Raw genomic sequence first — 14,121 nt, forward strand, 5'->3', positions numbered from 1 at the left:
TTTATTTGGGTTTTTATTGTTGACTCGTTTGTTGGTGTGTTCTCCCCTCTAGCTGGCTAACTGAGGGTCTCAACCCCCACCATGTCCTGTATGATGTTGTACAGGTACTAATAGAACAAAGCTACATGGAAAGCAAAACGCATACCAGCAAAAATATCCCTCAAGTACTATAGCAGTATCAATGACAAATGAGCAAAAGATTAATCAAGGTAGGAAGAGAAGAAGAAATTTATGTACAAGAAAGGAAGATGCATGAAATGACTAGAGGAAAGAAACATGATTTTGAGAGGATAGAGAGAGGAGAAATAAGAGTAAGGAATAGAAACAAGGCAAAGAAAAGGATAAAATAAAATTTAAAATGCAAATAAGAGAAAAGGAAGAAGGCAAAATGGAATAAGGAAAGGAAGAGTAAAATATGAGACTTGAAATTAAAAAATAGTGGAAAATAGGAACAAAATTGAAGAGAAAAATGTTTCAAAAGCTATGCAAAAGGAAAAACACAAATAATGAAAAAGATCAAGGTGGAATCCATCTCAGCAAAGTTCAGTGCTTGCCTGCTGGCTTCTCCTTCTGGATATGCCTCTAGTGTTCTGAAGCTTGTGTAAGCCAATGTTGGGTATTCACCCCATCTAGCTCTAGGCAGCCTGTTTGAAGCTATTAGCAACGCAGAGTCTATAGGTTTCTCCTTCAGGCTTGGCTGCATCTGGGGTGGTCCTTGCTCCTCTGTACTGCTGGCTTTTTATCAGCACAAAGGCCCATTGGTGGATCAGCTAATGGCTGAAAGCACCACAGATACTGCCTCCACCTGCCTCTTGCCATTAGTCTAACTGCTGATCCTTCTGTTTCTGAGAGGGCTTCTGGTGGAATTGAGAGGATGGGACCCCTGGAACCTCTTGTGGGAAGTACTGTTCAGACTTCAGGGAAGATGGTGGGTGAATTCACACATATGAGTGGGTCCCAGATTATTTTCCTGAATTCAGCAGGGTGATGCCCCTAGTAAGATAGGTGGGACCTCCAGAGCCCAGCATTTGAATACGATGGGGTTCCCAAGTTCTCCTGTGAGGGTGAAGTATTGGTCTCATTCCGAGGAAAATGTATGGAATGGCTGTACCCTAAAGCCAGCCTCCAACACCCCTGAAGATGCCTGTGTTGCTATCTACTGGCTGAAGATAAGATACAGATTGGGGGAAAGTAAGAAAGTCCTGCTATGGACTTTCCTGTCCATACAGGAGAGTAACAAATCCTGCTATGTGGGGCAAGCAGGATTTCAAAAGGTTGGCAGGTGGGATTCTAGAGTATAGGGCTAGGAGGCTTTCAGAGCCTGGAGGGGGAATGGTTTTCCCACAAGGTAGGGTCATTGTTTTTCCCCTGGGAGGGGCTTGCTCTGGTTTGGTATTATATCCCAGCACCAAGAACACAGCAGCCATTCCCTCATGCCTCTCCCCAAAGATTCCCACTCCTATCTTTCCTCCCACAACTGCAGATCATGCTGCCCACCCTTCAACTGAGCCTAAGGTGAGTGGCCAGGAACATGAAACCTTTGTGTCCCTTTGGCCCCTTATAACAAAAGAAAAGGGGGAAAAAGGTGGCTTTGTCTTCAGCGGGCATCTTCTTTCTCTGGTGGGCAAAATTAAAAATCCTATGGCCTTTCTGTGTGGGCAAGTGATCCCAACACTGGCATTCTGCCTAGGAGCCCAGTCTGAGGTCTGGGCCTTACTCCTTTCTGGGGGAAGATCCCTCAGCCATGCAGCCTCCTGGACCACCACCCGGGAAATTGGTGCCAGCTGCTGCTTATAAAAGCAGTGCCAGCCCTTTTGGAGTCTCTGCCCTTTCTGCCGGTCACAAGGTGGTTTCCACCCATCCTTGATTAAGTATCTCCTCCTCAGATAGTCCTCAGTTGATTATTTCAGGTGAATATTCCCTTTATTTTTATTCCAAGTGTGGTTCTGCTAGGCTGTGAAAGATAAACTCTCCTACTCTGCCACCATCTTGCTGCTCTCTCTCAATTTGAGCTTGTTGAATGTTATTTCATTCTTTGTATAGCTTCTGGCAGTTGAACCATGTTCTTTGCCCATTTTACTACTAGTACATCAGATTTTTCTTTTAATGTAAAAGATGTTAATGCTCTGTGGTACTTGTCAGAGTTTTCTCCCAGCTTATTCTTGACTTTAGCTTACTTATTACATAGAAATTTATTTTATGTAGTCAAATTGATTGCTTTTTCCATTTGTGTTATACAATATTTATTTTACCACTGATTTTCTGTTGGAATTCTCATAATTTAATATGTGTGCACCCTTGCAGTCAGGAGGTCTTACAGAGAGAGCAGACATCGTATTTTGAAAATAATTCCCATTATAATGTCAGTTCATATTCAGACTGACTTTGCCACTTAAAATTACTAGGTTGTATCTCCACCAGGAGTTAAAGTCTCTAGGTCAGTATCTGGCTGATCATAGGATGTTATAAACAGTTGAAAATACAATGTAAATCATTCAAAAGTGAGATTGCAGAGATTGACTTCTGGCATGACAGTGATGCAGAAGTATTCCAAGCTGGTTCCCGTCAGCTCCCAGTCAGAGAGGTCTTTCTTCCAAGGAAGAGTGGGATTTCACTTTTTCTCATCTAGCCCAGCTGCTATTGGTGAAGCTAAATTCCAAGGAAATGTGTTCAAGAAGTGGGGGCTCTTTTCCTCTGCTCAGCCCCTACTTGTCTGCCTTAGTGATGGCACTGCTGAAGCCCCCTGTTCACCCCTGCCCCAGCTCAGGAGGCAGTGGTTTCATGTCAGGCAAGGCAAGCCGAGAGGACTACAGGTTACTGCTTCCCATCCCACACAATCAGGAAGAACTGACCTAGGTTTACTCAGTTTCCCCATCTGAGAACATAGAATGTCTCTTCATTTGCGGGGGTGCTCTACCCATAGAGCTCCCCTGGCTACTGTGGATAAGAGTAAGTCTATGAAGACATGATCTGCTTGGGGAGGAAAGGCTGGTCAGTCTCTCAGAGGAGAAAGACGTTTAGCCTCTCTCTCAATGGGCTTGTATTGAGTTTAGCTTGTATAGGGATGCATATCAAAGAAAGGAGGTATGGTTTACAGATAACATTTCTGGGATCATGGGGGTCCTTTTGAGTCAGGATCTGATAGGGTGATGCCAATCAGCTGTAAAACCCTGGGAAACAAACTTATTTTGTGCTTGGACCCTTAACATTTAAATTGAGGACATTCTTAGCAAAGCAGGTTTCACAGGACTTGAGGCATCCTTTCTTAGGCCTGATTGTCCCCGCTGGGAACTGCCTGTTCAGGCATAGGGCTACACCCCTCTTCAGCATTGTTTCAGATGTGAATCAGGTGGGGAAGGCAAGGCAGCCAAGAGATCAGGAGACTTTTTACGGATAGAATGAGGACTCCGGCTATGAAAAAGCCATGGGATGAAGGTTTTTTGTCCCTTCTCCACAATCCCCTAAATCCTTCCCTGATGGTCCTTTTGTGACTGTATCTGTCCTAGATTGTTCCTTCCTTGAGGAATATTACCCGTCATTGACTATACAGCCATCTTCCAGGGACCAAGCAGAGTGAAGTAAAGGGGGCAGAGGCTGTGCCCCTCCTGAGAGGATGAGTTTTGTCTCCTTAGTGCTTTATGGTCCCAAGGTCCCCTAGCCATGGGGACTTTTAACCTGTCAGCAGGGTTACAGCTCCTGAAACCAGGCAGGACAGTTCCCAACATTAATTTATTCAAGTCTTCAGATTTTTTTTCACAAAAACTTAAATTTTTCTTCTATATCTTGGACATTTCTAGGTCTTTATTTTTTCTTGCCATTTATGATTGTTTTTCCTCTTTATAGGAAAGCTATTAATGCTTATTTTTATCTTCCATCCTATTGAACTCTTACTTGATACAATTTTCATTTTTATTTTATTGGTTTTCTAGGTAAACATATTTATGCTAACTGCAAATAATGATAATTCTTGTCATTAGGTATACTTATATTTCAAACTGAAGCCTTATGTTATTGACTGGAACTTTAAATAATGTTAAATAATAGGAAAGATGGAAATTTTCTTTCTAAAAGAAATAAAATAATTGTTTTCTCTTTCTTATATACATAGGCTGGATTCTAGTGACATTTATAATGAATTGAAAGAAACTTATCCTAATTATCTTCCTTTATACGTTGCACGACTTCATCAATTGGATGCTGAAAAGGTTGGCTGTGATCATTTTCAATATGAATATCTTATTTTGTTTGTAATACTATATAAAACTGTATTTTGAATTAAAAGCAAAGTCATATTTGACTGACTTTCATTAAGCTATTTTTATTTATGCTAATTAAGGAACCTGGTCATTACTATAAGTTTAATATTCTTGCCCTTTGGTCACTGGGAGGAGTAGTAGTTAAGATAACCTACAGGTTGCTTTTTGATGTTGACCTACAGAGCAAGGAGCAGAGAAGGTGGTGGTCCTGGACTGCTGCAAATCTAAACATCTTTGGGAAAAGAAGAACCCCTACTTTGCATTAACTTTGTTAAAGATTATTACTTTTAAGAATTAACTATAGTTCTAGACTTTCTTAGCATGAACCAGCTCACATTAGTAATCATGGTAGTAGGAATGTGCTAGCCATAATCAATTAAAAATTATCAAGGGTTTAGAGTGAACTAGAAAATGTTGTAAGGAAACTTACCTCTAAAATATTTGAATAAAAGAGAAGTAAATTGCTGAGAATACCACAAATGCCATGAAAATCATAGACTTTGTTAGTTATATTCTTGTTTACTTTCATCTTTGTGTTTTTAATAATAACTAGAATTTGTTTCATCAGCTTGTGCTTATCTTATGTTTTCATGTGGCTTGTGGCATGGTACTGAAGTAACATAGCCAATCTTTAAAATCTTTTTTAAAGATACCCAGAACAAGAGTTGCTTTTGTGGAAAACACTTCACATTTTCATGAAATCTATCTTTTGCTTACTCTCACCATTTAACAGTGGGGAATATAAATTGGTGTTTTCCTGTCTAAGCTCAGCTTTTGTAGAAATGCTGACCGTTATAACGGTCATGGAAAGAGATGGCGCAGGGCTGCCTGAGCTAGTCCCCCTCACACTGAGACAGTGTGACAGTGGAAATGAAAATGCTTCACTGTACTCATTGATACACCCATTTTCTTTATTTACTTCTTTCCTCTCCAGGAACGAATGAAAAGGCTCAATGAAATTGTTGAAGCTGCAAATGCTGTTATTTCTCATATAGATCAAACGGCCCTAGCAGTTTATATTGCAATGAAGACTGACCCCAGGCCCGATGCAGCTACTATAAAAAAGTACCTAACCAGTAAATAATCTTTCTTGCATCTCATTTCTTAGTTACTTTTTTAAAAGTAGGGATTGATATTATTGAGAATATTTTCCTGGTATGTGTTATATCCTCATAAATAGAGTTATCATTATTTAGATACTCCTTCCTTAGATACTTTATAATAATTTTCTTTAATCATGTTGAGATGGTAGAGAAAGAAAACCATCTTAACATGATTTCTTTACCATCTGATGCTATTCTGGTAGAGAGATTAGAGTACCTGTGGACAACCAATCCAGCTACTTGGGATTTATATGAACTGGCTTTGTGGAGAGGGCAAACACATAACACCCTAAAATTTTCAAACTGTTTATTGGGCAATAGCATGAAAAAAAAAAACGTATTCATTTTGTAATGCCTAGCAAAGTAAGTGATGAAAATTAAAATTAGAATAAATCCATTATCTAACAACTCCTGTTTTTATGGAACTGGACTTACAGTATTACCTGGGGAGAAAGGAAGGAGAGAGTTTATAGTTTTGCCATTATGCACCCTAACATGATAGATAAAACAGAGAAGCTGAACTGGGTGTATTAGTGAGTGGTATGATTCCTTCTGTATGAGAGTGGGTTTCCAAATGTTGGTCCAATAGTCCAACAACTCTTTCACTTGTACCCTTCCACGAACTCTTACTATCACTTCATAGTGATTCTCCCAAAATCAGTTTTTTCTCCATCACTTTGGTTTATTTTCAACTTAGGGGATCGTTGACTTATAAGGGTAGATAACTTGAATCTCTCAGAGTTGTTATAACTAGTAAACTGAAACTGTTCAGGCTTCCTTAATAGTACTGTAGTTTCCCTTAAAGATTCCATCAGCTCCTATCAGAAATTTTTTTTCTTTATCAAATACTGGCATTCTAAATGGCTACAACTCTTAGCATTACATTGTTTATACTGATATTATGGGATCTTATGAACCTCACAAGTAATATTTTTCAAGTAGAATAAAATGTATTCAAAGTTGGTTGTTGGCCATCATCAGCACCCTTTCATACTTTGCAAAAGAACAGTCTCAAAATACTACCATTTTGTCATTGTTATGGTTAATAACAATAATAGGGAAGAGTATAGCCACTATTTATGAAGTGCCAATAAGGTATAAGGGATTACTGGGACATATGAAATATGATGTCTCACTTAAATTTAATCCTCTAACCAACATGCAAAGTAGGAACATATTTACCTTATTTTTATAGAAGAAGAAACTGATAATCTGAGAGATTAAATGCCTTGTTTGTGGCGACAGTACTAGGTAGTGGCAAAGCCAGTATTCAAATGAGGATCTGTCTCCCCAGCCTGTGCCCTTTCATTTCTTGATAAGCAACTCCTTATATTCCTATCCTAATCTTGAAACCATTACAATGCCTCATTCTTTTCTCACAGACTCATTGTCTTCACAAGCATCTGACATGAGTTGGGCAAAATGGCTCAAATAAGCAAACATTCTAGAGATAAACAGTGCCCCCTGGATTATAGGTTGTTATATTTCATTCAACAGTGACTTGTCTATTTTGTTCTAGGCATTGTTCTGACATTTGGAATACCTTAGAAGAAAATAAAGATATCTGTTCTGGAGCAAGGCAGTTTATAGTAGTGATCAAGAGCAGGGATTCCAGAAACAGACTAAGTAGCTTAGAATCCTGGATCTGCTACTTTCTAACTGTAGGATCTTGAACAAATTGCTTAATCTCTTTGTGCCTCAGTTTCCTCTTTTGCAAAATGGGGATAATTAATAGTATCTTATTCATAGAATTATTTTGAGTATAAGTGAGTTAATATTTTAAAATGGTAAAACACAGTTACTCCTGTCATGTTCACAGTAAGCATTATATTTGTTTGCTCTATACATGCAAGTTCATGACTAGAAGAACCTCTGTACATTTGTACAGACACAAATACGTAGTAATTTCTGTTTATCAAAAATCCAAACACAAAATACTGTTCTGATTAAGAGTTACATAGTTGACAGAAATTAGAACCAACTAATTTTCAGCTCTATTCCTTATGGCATTCTGTTTCAACAGTGTCCAGCTGTCCTAACTCATTCAATCTGTGTAAAAATAGTGGCTCGTCTGATGTTTATTAGAAATAAGGAATTTTATTTGATGTACAATACAAAAATATATATAGCTGCATAAGATCTCTGCAATTGTAAATATTAAGCAAAAGAATGCATGGATTTAATTTCAGATAAGGCTGTACTTTTAAAGAAATGCCACTGATCTGTGAAATTTTTTTTTGACTTGCTGTACAGTGACATGGACAAACAAAAATCCACCCTCGTAGATGCCCTTTGTAGAAAAGGATGTGCCCTGGCTGACCATCTTCTTCAAGCACAGGATCAAGATGGGGCTGTTTCAAGTGATGCAGAAGGAAGAGAGGAGGAAGGAGAAAGTACTTTGGATTCTCTAACAGAAACTTTTTGGGAAACTACAAAATGGACTGATCTTTTTGACACTAAGGTAACCTTTCTACTACTTGTTTTTTGGACAGTTTTTTGATGGTTGCTTTACAAACTTTTCTTGTGCCCTGTTACCTACTGTTTACTGTTTCCTAGTTACTGGCCAGAAGAAGAAGAGAATAAATGTAATGAGGCTAAGCTTGGTTCTGAAGAAGACATGTTAGTGATACCTTATATTTTTCATACCTGTTTTAAAATTATTTTTAGTTATTTTAATCTGTCTGCAAAGTGGCTATTGTATGTGGTAGTCTTTTGGTTGTTAAGCCAGCCAGTTATGTATGAAGCTAAAATTAAGAACATCTTCTAGAAATTGTCTTCATGCCTTCCCACATATACTTATGTGCTAAATTTTCAAGGGTTAAGAGAGGTGATATCCTGGTTAATTTAGATACTATTTTTCACAAAACTCTTTGACTTCTAAAAAATTATAATCTTGATTTACAACTGATCAATTTTAAAACTCAGTTTGGAAAAGTAACTTTGATAAATATTTGGATTCTGGTTATAAAAACATTTTTTTAAATCTTCACCAGAGGATATTTCCATTGATTTTAGAGAAAGAGAGAGAGGGAACCATCGATGTGAAAGAGAAACATCAATTGGTTGCTTCTCATCCTCACCCCAACCAGGGATTGAACTTGCAACCTTCTGGTACACATGACAACGCTCCAACTAACTGAGCCACCCGGCCAGGGCTAAAAACATTTTTAAATCCTTTTAGTTTTCTACCATAAATCTTAAAGTAGAGATTATATAACTACAAGTTTTTGTCCATCTTTTTTTCTTCTGGAGATTAAAAAAAGTAAGTAAAATCAGTGGAATTCTCCTCACCCAGCATAAACAATTGTTTTAATAGAGAAATGCTTATTTTTAGGATGAACTATGGTAATTTCTAGCAAAGAACTCTGGAATTAGGGGGAAAATTCTTCCTGTGTGCTTCCCATTTTTCTACCACAATACAGTAGCATATATGTAGAGGTAACTCAGTTATATTCTGGAAGCTGCATCAGAGGTGAAGAATTTGATCTGAAATCAGACCACTGGAGTTTGAATCCTGCTTCTGCCACTTTTACCTATGTGATCGCATTCTGATGCCTCAGTTTCTTATCTATTAAGTGAGGATAGTCAGTGACACTTCTTTTCATAACTTTTTATGAATGAGCATTAAGTATATGGGAGAACCTCAACAATGTTTGTTGTTCTTACAAATAATTATCGCATGTCTAGTTTATAACAAACACTAGAAAAAGATTGCTGCTGAAAAAAGACCAATAAGATCTTACTCCAATAGAAAGTTGATGAACATCATAATAAAATTGTTATAAACAATTCTATTTTTTCCATAATATTACTGTATTGGTGACCTGTTTATATTTATAGCAACAATTATTGACACTTTGCTTGGCTCTAGAACACCAATAAATGTGATAGGATTTCTTTCTTTGAGAACATTCTCCACATTCTAAAAGTGGAGGCCAAAAATATAAATAAATGGTTACAAGTATATTTGATAGACACATAGTTAAAGGTACAGAACTTGTATAAAATGAAGTAATGAAAGGTTTATGTAATCCGATACATATTTTTTTTTTACTTTTATCCTCTTTTGTAATTTTGGTAATTTATAATGACTGTAGTTTGTAATTCTACCATAACTTGCATTTTTGTCATCATTTAGGTTAGCCCTGCTTCCTTTTTCATAAAGAGGTATTTTGGCATGGATTTCAACAGCTAGTGATTTATTATAATAATTTTCTTCCCCAAGATAAATTATCATAAATTATCTGTTCTGTGGAATACCCACCTCTTTTGAAGACATAAATTGTTCTTTTAAATTTTTTGAAATGTACTTGATATAACATTTATTTTTTAAAATTATAATTCTGCAAAAGCTTTAACCCTTTCATTATTAAAACTATATGCCTTACAATGTAAATATTTCATAGATAAGCTTTATCTTATTCTACATTATAGGTTTTGACATTTGCTTACAAGCATGCATTAGTAAATAAAATGTATGGGAGAGGCCTTAAATTTGCAACTAAACTTGTGGAAGAAAAACCAACAAAAGAAAACTGGAAAAATTGCATTCAAGTAAGTGATGTTTAAATTGTCACCATTAAGGGTCAGTGCAGTACTGCATAGTAACAAGATAGGTAAAAAGCCTCATGGTAGTGATATAATAAATAGTACTGACTTTATTGTGACTTATTATTACACTGATTAATGTAATTTGAACTGTAAAATAAATTCATGAAGAAGCAGTAGCTATTTAAATTGCACTCCTGTCAAGAAAACCTGTATTTAGTTAGTTCTAGGTGTTTTCAACATAGGCACAATGCATTATGAATTTTGTACAGAAAGAAGATGAAGTTTTCCTTTATGAAGGAAACAAGTAATTCCTTTAAATACAGATAGGCTTCATTTTAAAGTGGTTGAACTTTCAGAGTTTTCTATTTGATTTTATTCTTCATTTGAGATAATAGGCCATTATGTTATTTTTCCATATATTGTATTATATGCAGAGAAATTCTGTGGTTACCCTTTTTGCAGAAGCTAATTGTCAAGTATAAAAACTAACTGAATTGCACAGAAATTATTTTAGCTTCACTTTGTCTTTGTACATGCATGCATGGAAGGATATTGGGAGGTTGGGAAATGTTGGTTCTGTCAAATGTAGCCAATGGTCTGCTCTTTATATTTAAGGTATTCTTTGGATGTAAAACTGTCCAGTAGATTCCTGTGAAAATTTTTTTTATTAAACTATAGGTTATCTTTAGATCTTTTTTGTGTACCTTCACCAGTCACTTTAAGTTATATGACATTTTAAATTAGCTCCTTCAGATCTTTGAATAGGTTAAGAAAACTCTGGAATTGTTAATAAGTCCAGTTTCATTGTGTAGGCTCTAATCTGCAAACTCTTATATTTATAAAGCCAGTGAACCACCCAGGCATTCACCTCAAGGTTGTTTTGTAACTTGTCTCTCCTCCACTCTCCTCCCCTATTTTCCGACCAGCAATCAGAAATGATGGCTTTAAACACTTACTGGTGAATGTCGATCACATTTAAAATATAATCGAGCCCTGGCTGATGTGGCCCAATGGACTGATTGCCAGCCTGTGAATAAAAGGGTCACTGGTTCAATTCCCAGTCAGGGCACATGCTTGGGTTGCAGGCCAGGTCCCCAGTTGGGGGCATGTGAGAGGAAAGCGATCCATGTTTCTCTCCCTCTCTTTCTCACTCCCTTACCCTCTCTCTAAAAGTAAATAAATAAAATCTTTAAAAATCAAATCATATCTAAACTCCTTACTGTGACATATAAAGCCTTGTGTGATCTGGCTCCTACCTTCCTTTCAAGCCATGTCTCAGAATACACTTCCCCTATTCACTCTGCTTCTGCCACACTAGCCTCCTTTTAGTTAGGCTTAACACAGCCATGCCCTTTCCCACAGGAGGACCTAACTAAAGGTATTCCAGCTATATGGAAAGTTCTTCCCTAGATTTACACAGAGTACATTTCTTTTTATTGTTCAGGGTTCAACTTAAATGTTACCTCCTGAGCAATCCCTTTCTTGACCAGTTAATTTCCCAGTCATGCTGTATTATATATTTATTTTTACTGTATACCTGATATATATCTTAATTATTTACTTATTTATTCATATGTTAATTTGCTGCTTTATTATTTGGTTTTCCTGGATAGAACATAAATTTTCTAAAATGAGAAGTGAGTTGGTTCAGTGCTGTCTTTCCAGTGCCTAGAATACTGTTTGAATTAGAGTGAGCCCTCAGAAAAAAGTGAATGAAGGGGAACTAGATTGGTCAGAAGGAAGGGAGCAAGTAGGTTAATTGGTAAGGAAAGCAGAAAGGTTAGTAGGAAGGAGGGAAAGAAGGAAGGTTGACAGGAATGCTAATGATCACCAGGATAAGCTAGTAGGAAAGTTTAGGTGGGCAGATTGATGGTAGGTTGGGTGAAAGGAGAGTTCTACATGCTACCACTAAATAGTTAATGCAGAATTTGCCTTAAATACTGAACTTGAAAATCTGTTTTTTAATAATATATTACTGTGTTTTGTTACAGCTGATGAAGTTACTTGGATGGACCCATTGTGCGTCTTTTACTGAAAACTGGCTCCCCATCATGTATCCTCCTGATTATTGTGTATTCTAAAGTGGGAACCAAGTCTTTACATTTTTAAAAAGAAAATTTTATAGTGAATGGATATAAAAACAAATTTGTGGCATTTTTAGTCTAATGCATGTTTTCATCCACTGTCAAATACAGATTAAAATGATGTGTATTTATCAGAGACTTTGCTGGCTTGTGGCTTCATACATGTAAATCTATACTTCTGACATCATGGTGTTTTTCTAATGCCTCATATTGCTGCAGTGGGCTGTGCCCTGACTGCTAGCACCAAGGACTTTCATTTGGGTTGCAGCTATTATATGCATGATAGGTTTTGAATAGTAACTTTTAACTGCAAACCCATAAAATTCTATTTTTTATTTTATAAATTAACAGTTTTAACATGCTTGACTTTATTTTTTTTTAGTTGTATGAAGGCCTTAAAAAAGCTACATTAAGTGTAGCTAAATTATTTATTGGACAAAAAGTAACAGAACTTCACTTCCAGATTTTTTTTTTTTGGCAAACATTTACATTCAATTAAGAGGGGAAACTAAAGGGGAAAAAATATGTGGCGATTGCTGGAGCATAACTGCTTCAATAAATCTTTGAAAATAACTTCAAGTGAATCATTTTTAACATCACCTTGATGCATAGAGCATCACAATGAACTAATAATACATGTATAAGTGCCAGACTGCTAAATCTTTATCAAGTATTGTAAAGACACACATATGGTATGTTTATTAAAGTTGAAATAATGTAAACACCTGAATAAATGTGCAAAACCAAGATCACAGTAAATCATATACACTCTGATACCTTAATTTTTTTATAAATAATAAAAGTGAATATTGAAGCTTCTTAAAGTTGGTCTTAATTTTTCATAAATAAAATTTGGAATTACAACAAAAGTAATATTAAATCCATAGGCAAAAAATTCAATGTGAGATAATTTATTTTATAATGTTTCTTATAGGCTTGCAATTATTTGAATGTTTCCAATTCTTATTGTGATGAACTTTTGTGTATATTTAACTTATTATTTTTATCTTTCTGGCTATTATCCTTGCTTCTCTTATCCTTCATAAAATAAACAGACACACATAGACAATATTAAAAGCCTCTACTCACTTATAGCAAGTGTGTGTGTGTGAGAGTGACAGAGATATTTTTAATGTTATTCCCTTAGAATTTACTACTATAGAAGACCTACCAGTAATCTTGTCTAGTTGTTCATAACTAGTTTTTGGTAATTGATTCCTTTATATGACTAAAACATAGGGCCTTTATGAAAAAATACAAATATGCATGCAAACATTTTGCGTATAATTTTTGAACCATCTAGAGTCTGAAGTCCATCAGTGAAAGCTCCATAACTGTTTCCTGGCAAACATAGGTACTTTCACCTACATACATACAGGTCTCCATGTACGCAGGTGCAGTCCGATAAAGAAATTGAGAAACTCGGGAAAGATAGAGTGATTTTCCAAGGTCATACTGCTAATTGACTGGTTGATTGATAATTACAGTATAGGTTCTACAATACAGGTTTTGCCCTTTCTGGTAAGTACTACCTGCTTGCACCAAGCCTGTGGTTCAGCCAAAGAGCTCGGGTCTTTCTCAGGTCTTTTCTGAGGATGTGTACAGCTCTACCATGTGCATGACCTTCTGGATGCTCAGGAATATGTCCGATTTTAAAGCCCCTACATATTTCCAGCCTTTCCTTTAAGCTTCTTGGTGAACTCCAACTGTTATCCACCATCTCAGACAGCCACAAAGTTACACAATTGCCTGTAATTATCTGGACAACCACCGCTAGGGAAAAGGCTTCCGGTCCTAAGAGATCTGAGACCAGTCTAATAAAGATGGCCTTGCTCCTGGGTGTGTCTTCTAGGGAATGACCATGTAAGTCAAATAATGACAGTTCTCTGGAAATAGAGGTTTAGAGGAGCTCCCAACCCTTTTTTGACTCCCCTCAGTGACTGCCAGGCTTCTGCTTTTCAAGACTACAATGGAAGGGGCACAGTGCCGTTTAAAAACATCACAAAATACACTCACTGCTCTTACTGAGATTCAGTCATTTTGCTAGGGTGAACACACCTCAGATTGCTATGTGTCTTTGGTTAATTTCCTGAATTCTGAAAAAGTTGCTTCAGATAATTTTTGCCA

At 36.6% G+C, this 14,121-nt stretch overlaps 1 protein-coding gene across 3 annotated transcripts in view; it reads left to right on the plus strand.

The window, feature by feature from the left end:
* Positions 1-13,071, plus strand: part of TPP2 (tripeptidyl peptidase 2) — a 119,138-nt gene extending 106,067 nt beyond the window's left edge. For 2 of the 3 annotated variants that reach the window (XM_045821565.1, XM_045821566.1), the window contains 5 exons: positions 4,109-4,205; positions 5,191-5,321; positions 7,613-7,820; positions 9,794-9,913; positions 11,902-13,071. In XM_045821565.1, coding sequence (XP_045677521.1) covers positions 4,109-4,205; positions 5,191-5,321; positions 7,613-7,820; positions 9,794-9,913; positions 11,902-11,991 — 646 coding nt within the window. In that variant the 3' untranslated portion in view covers positions 11,992-13,071. Of the gene's footprint in view, positions 1-4,108; positions 4,206-5,190; positions 5,333-7,612; positions 7,821-9,793; positions 9,914-11,901 lie in introns of those variants that run through there. The other variant, XM_045821567.1, reaches the window with a different exon arrangement.
* Positions 13,072-14,121: the final 1,050 nt, after the last annotated feature.

The sequence above is a fragment of the Phyllostomus hastatus genome, unplaced genomic scaffold (genome assembly GCF_019186645.2).
Source record: "Phyllostomus hastatus isolate PE091 unplaced genomic scaffold, TTU_PhHast_1.1 phas_scaffold_46, whole genome shotgun sequence".
Taxonomy (NCBI): Eukaryota; Metazoa; Chordata; class Mammalia; order Chiroptera; family Phyllostomidae; genus Phyllostomus; species Phyllostomus hastatus.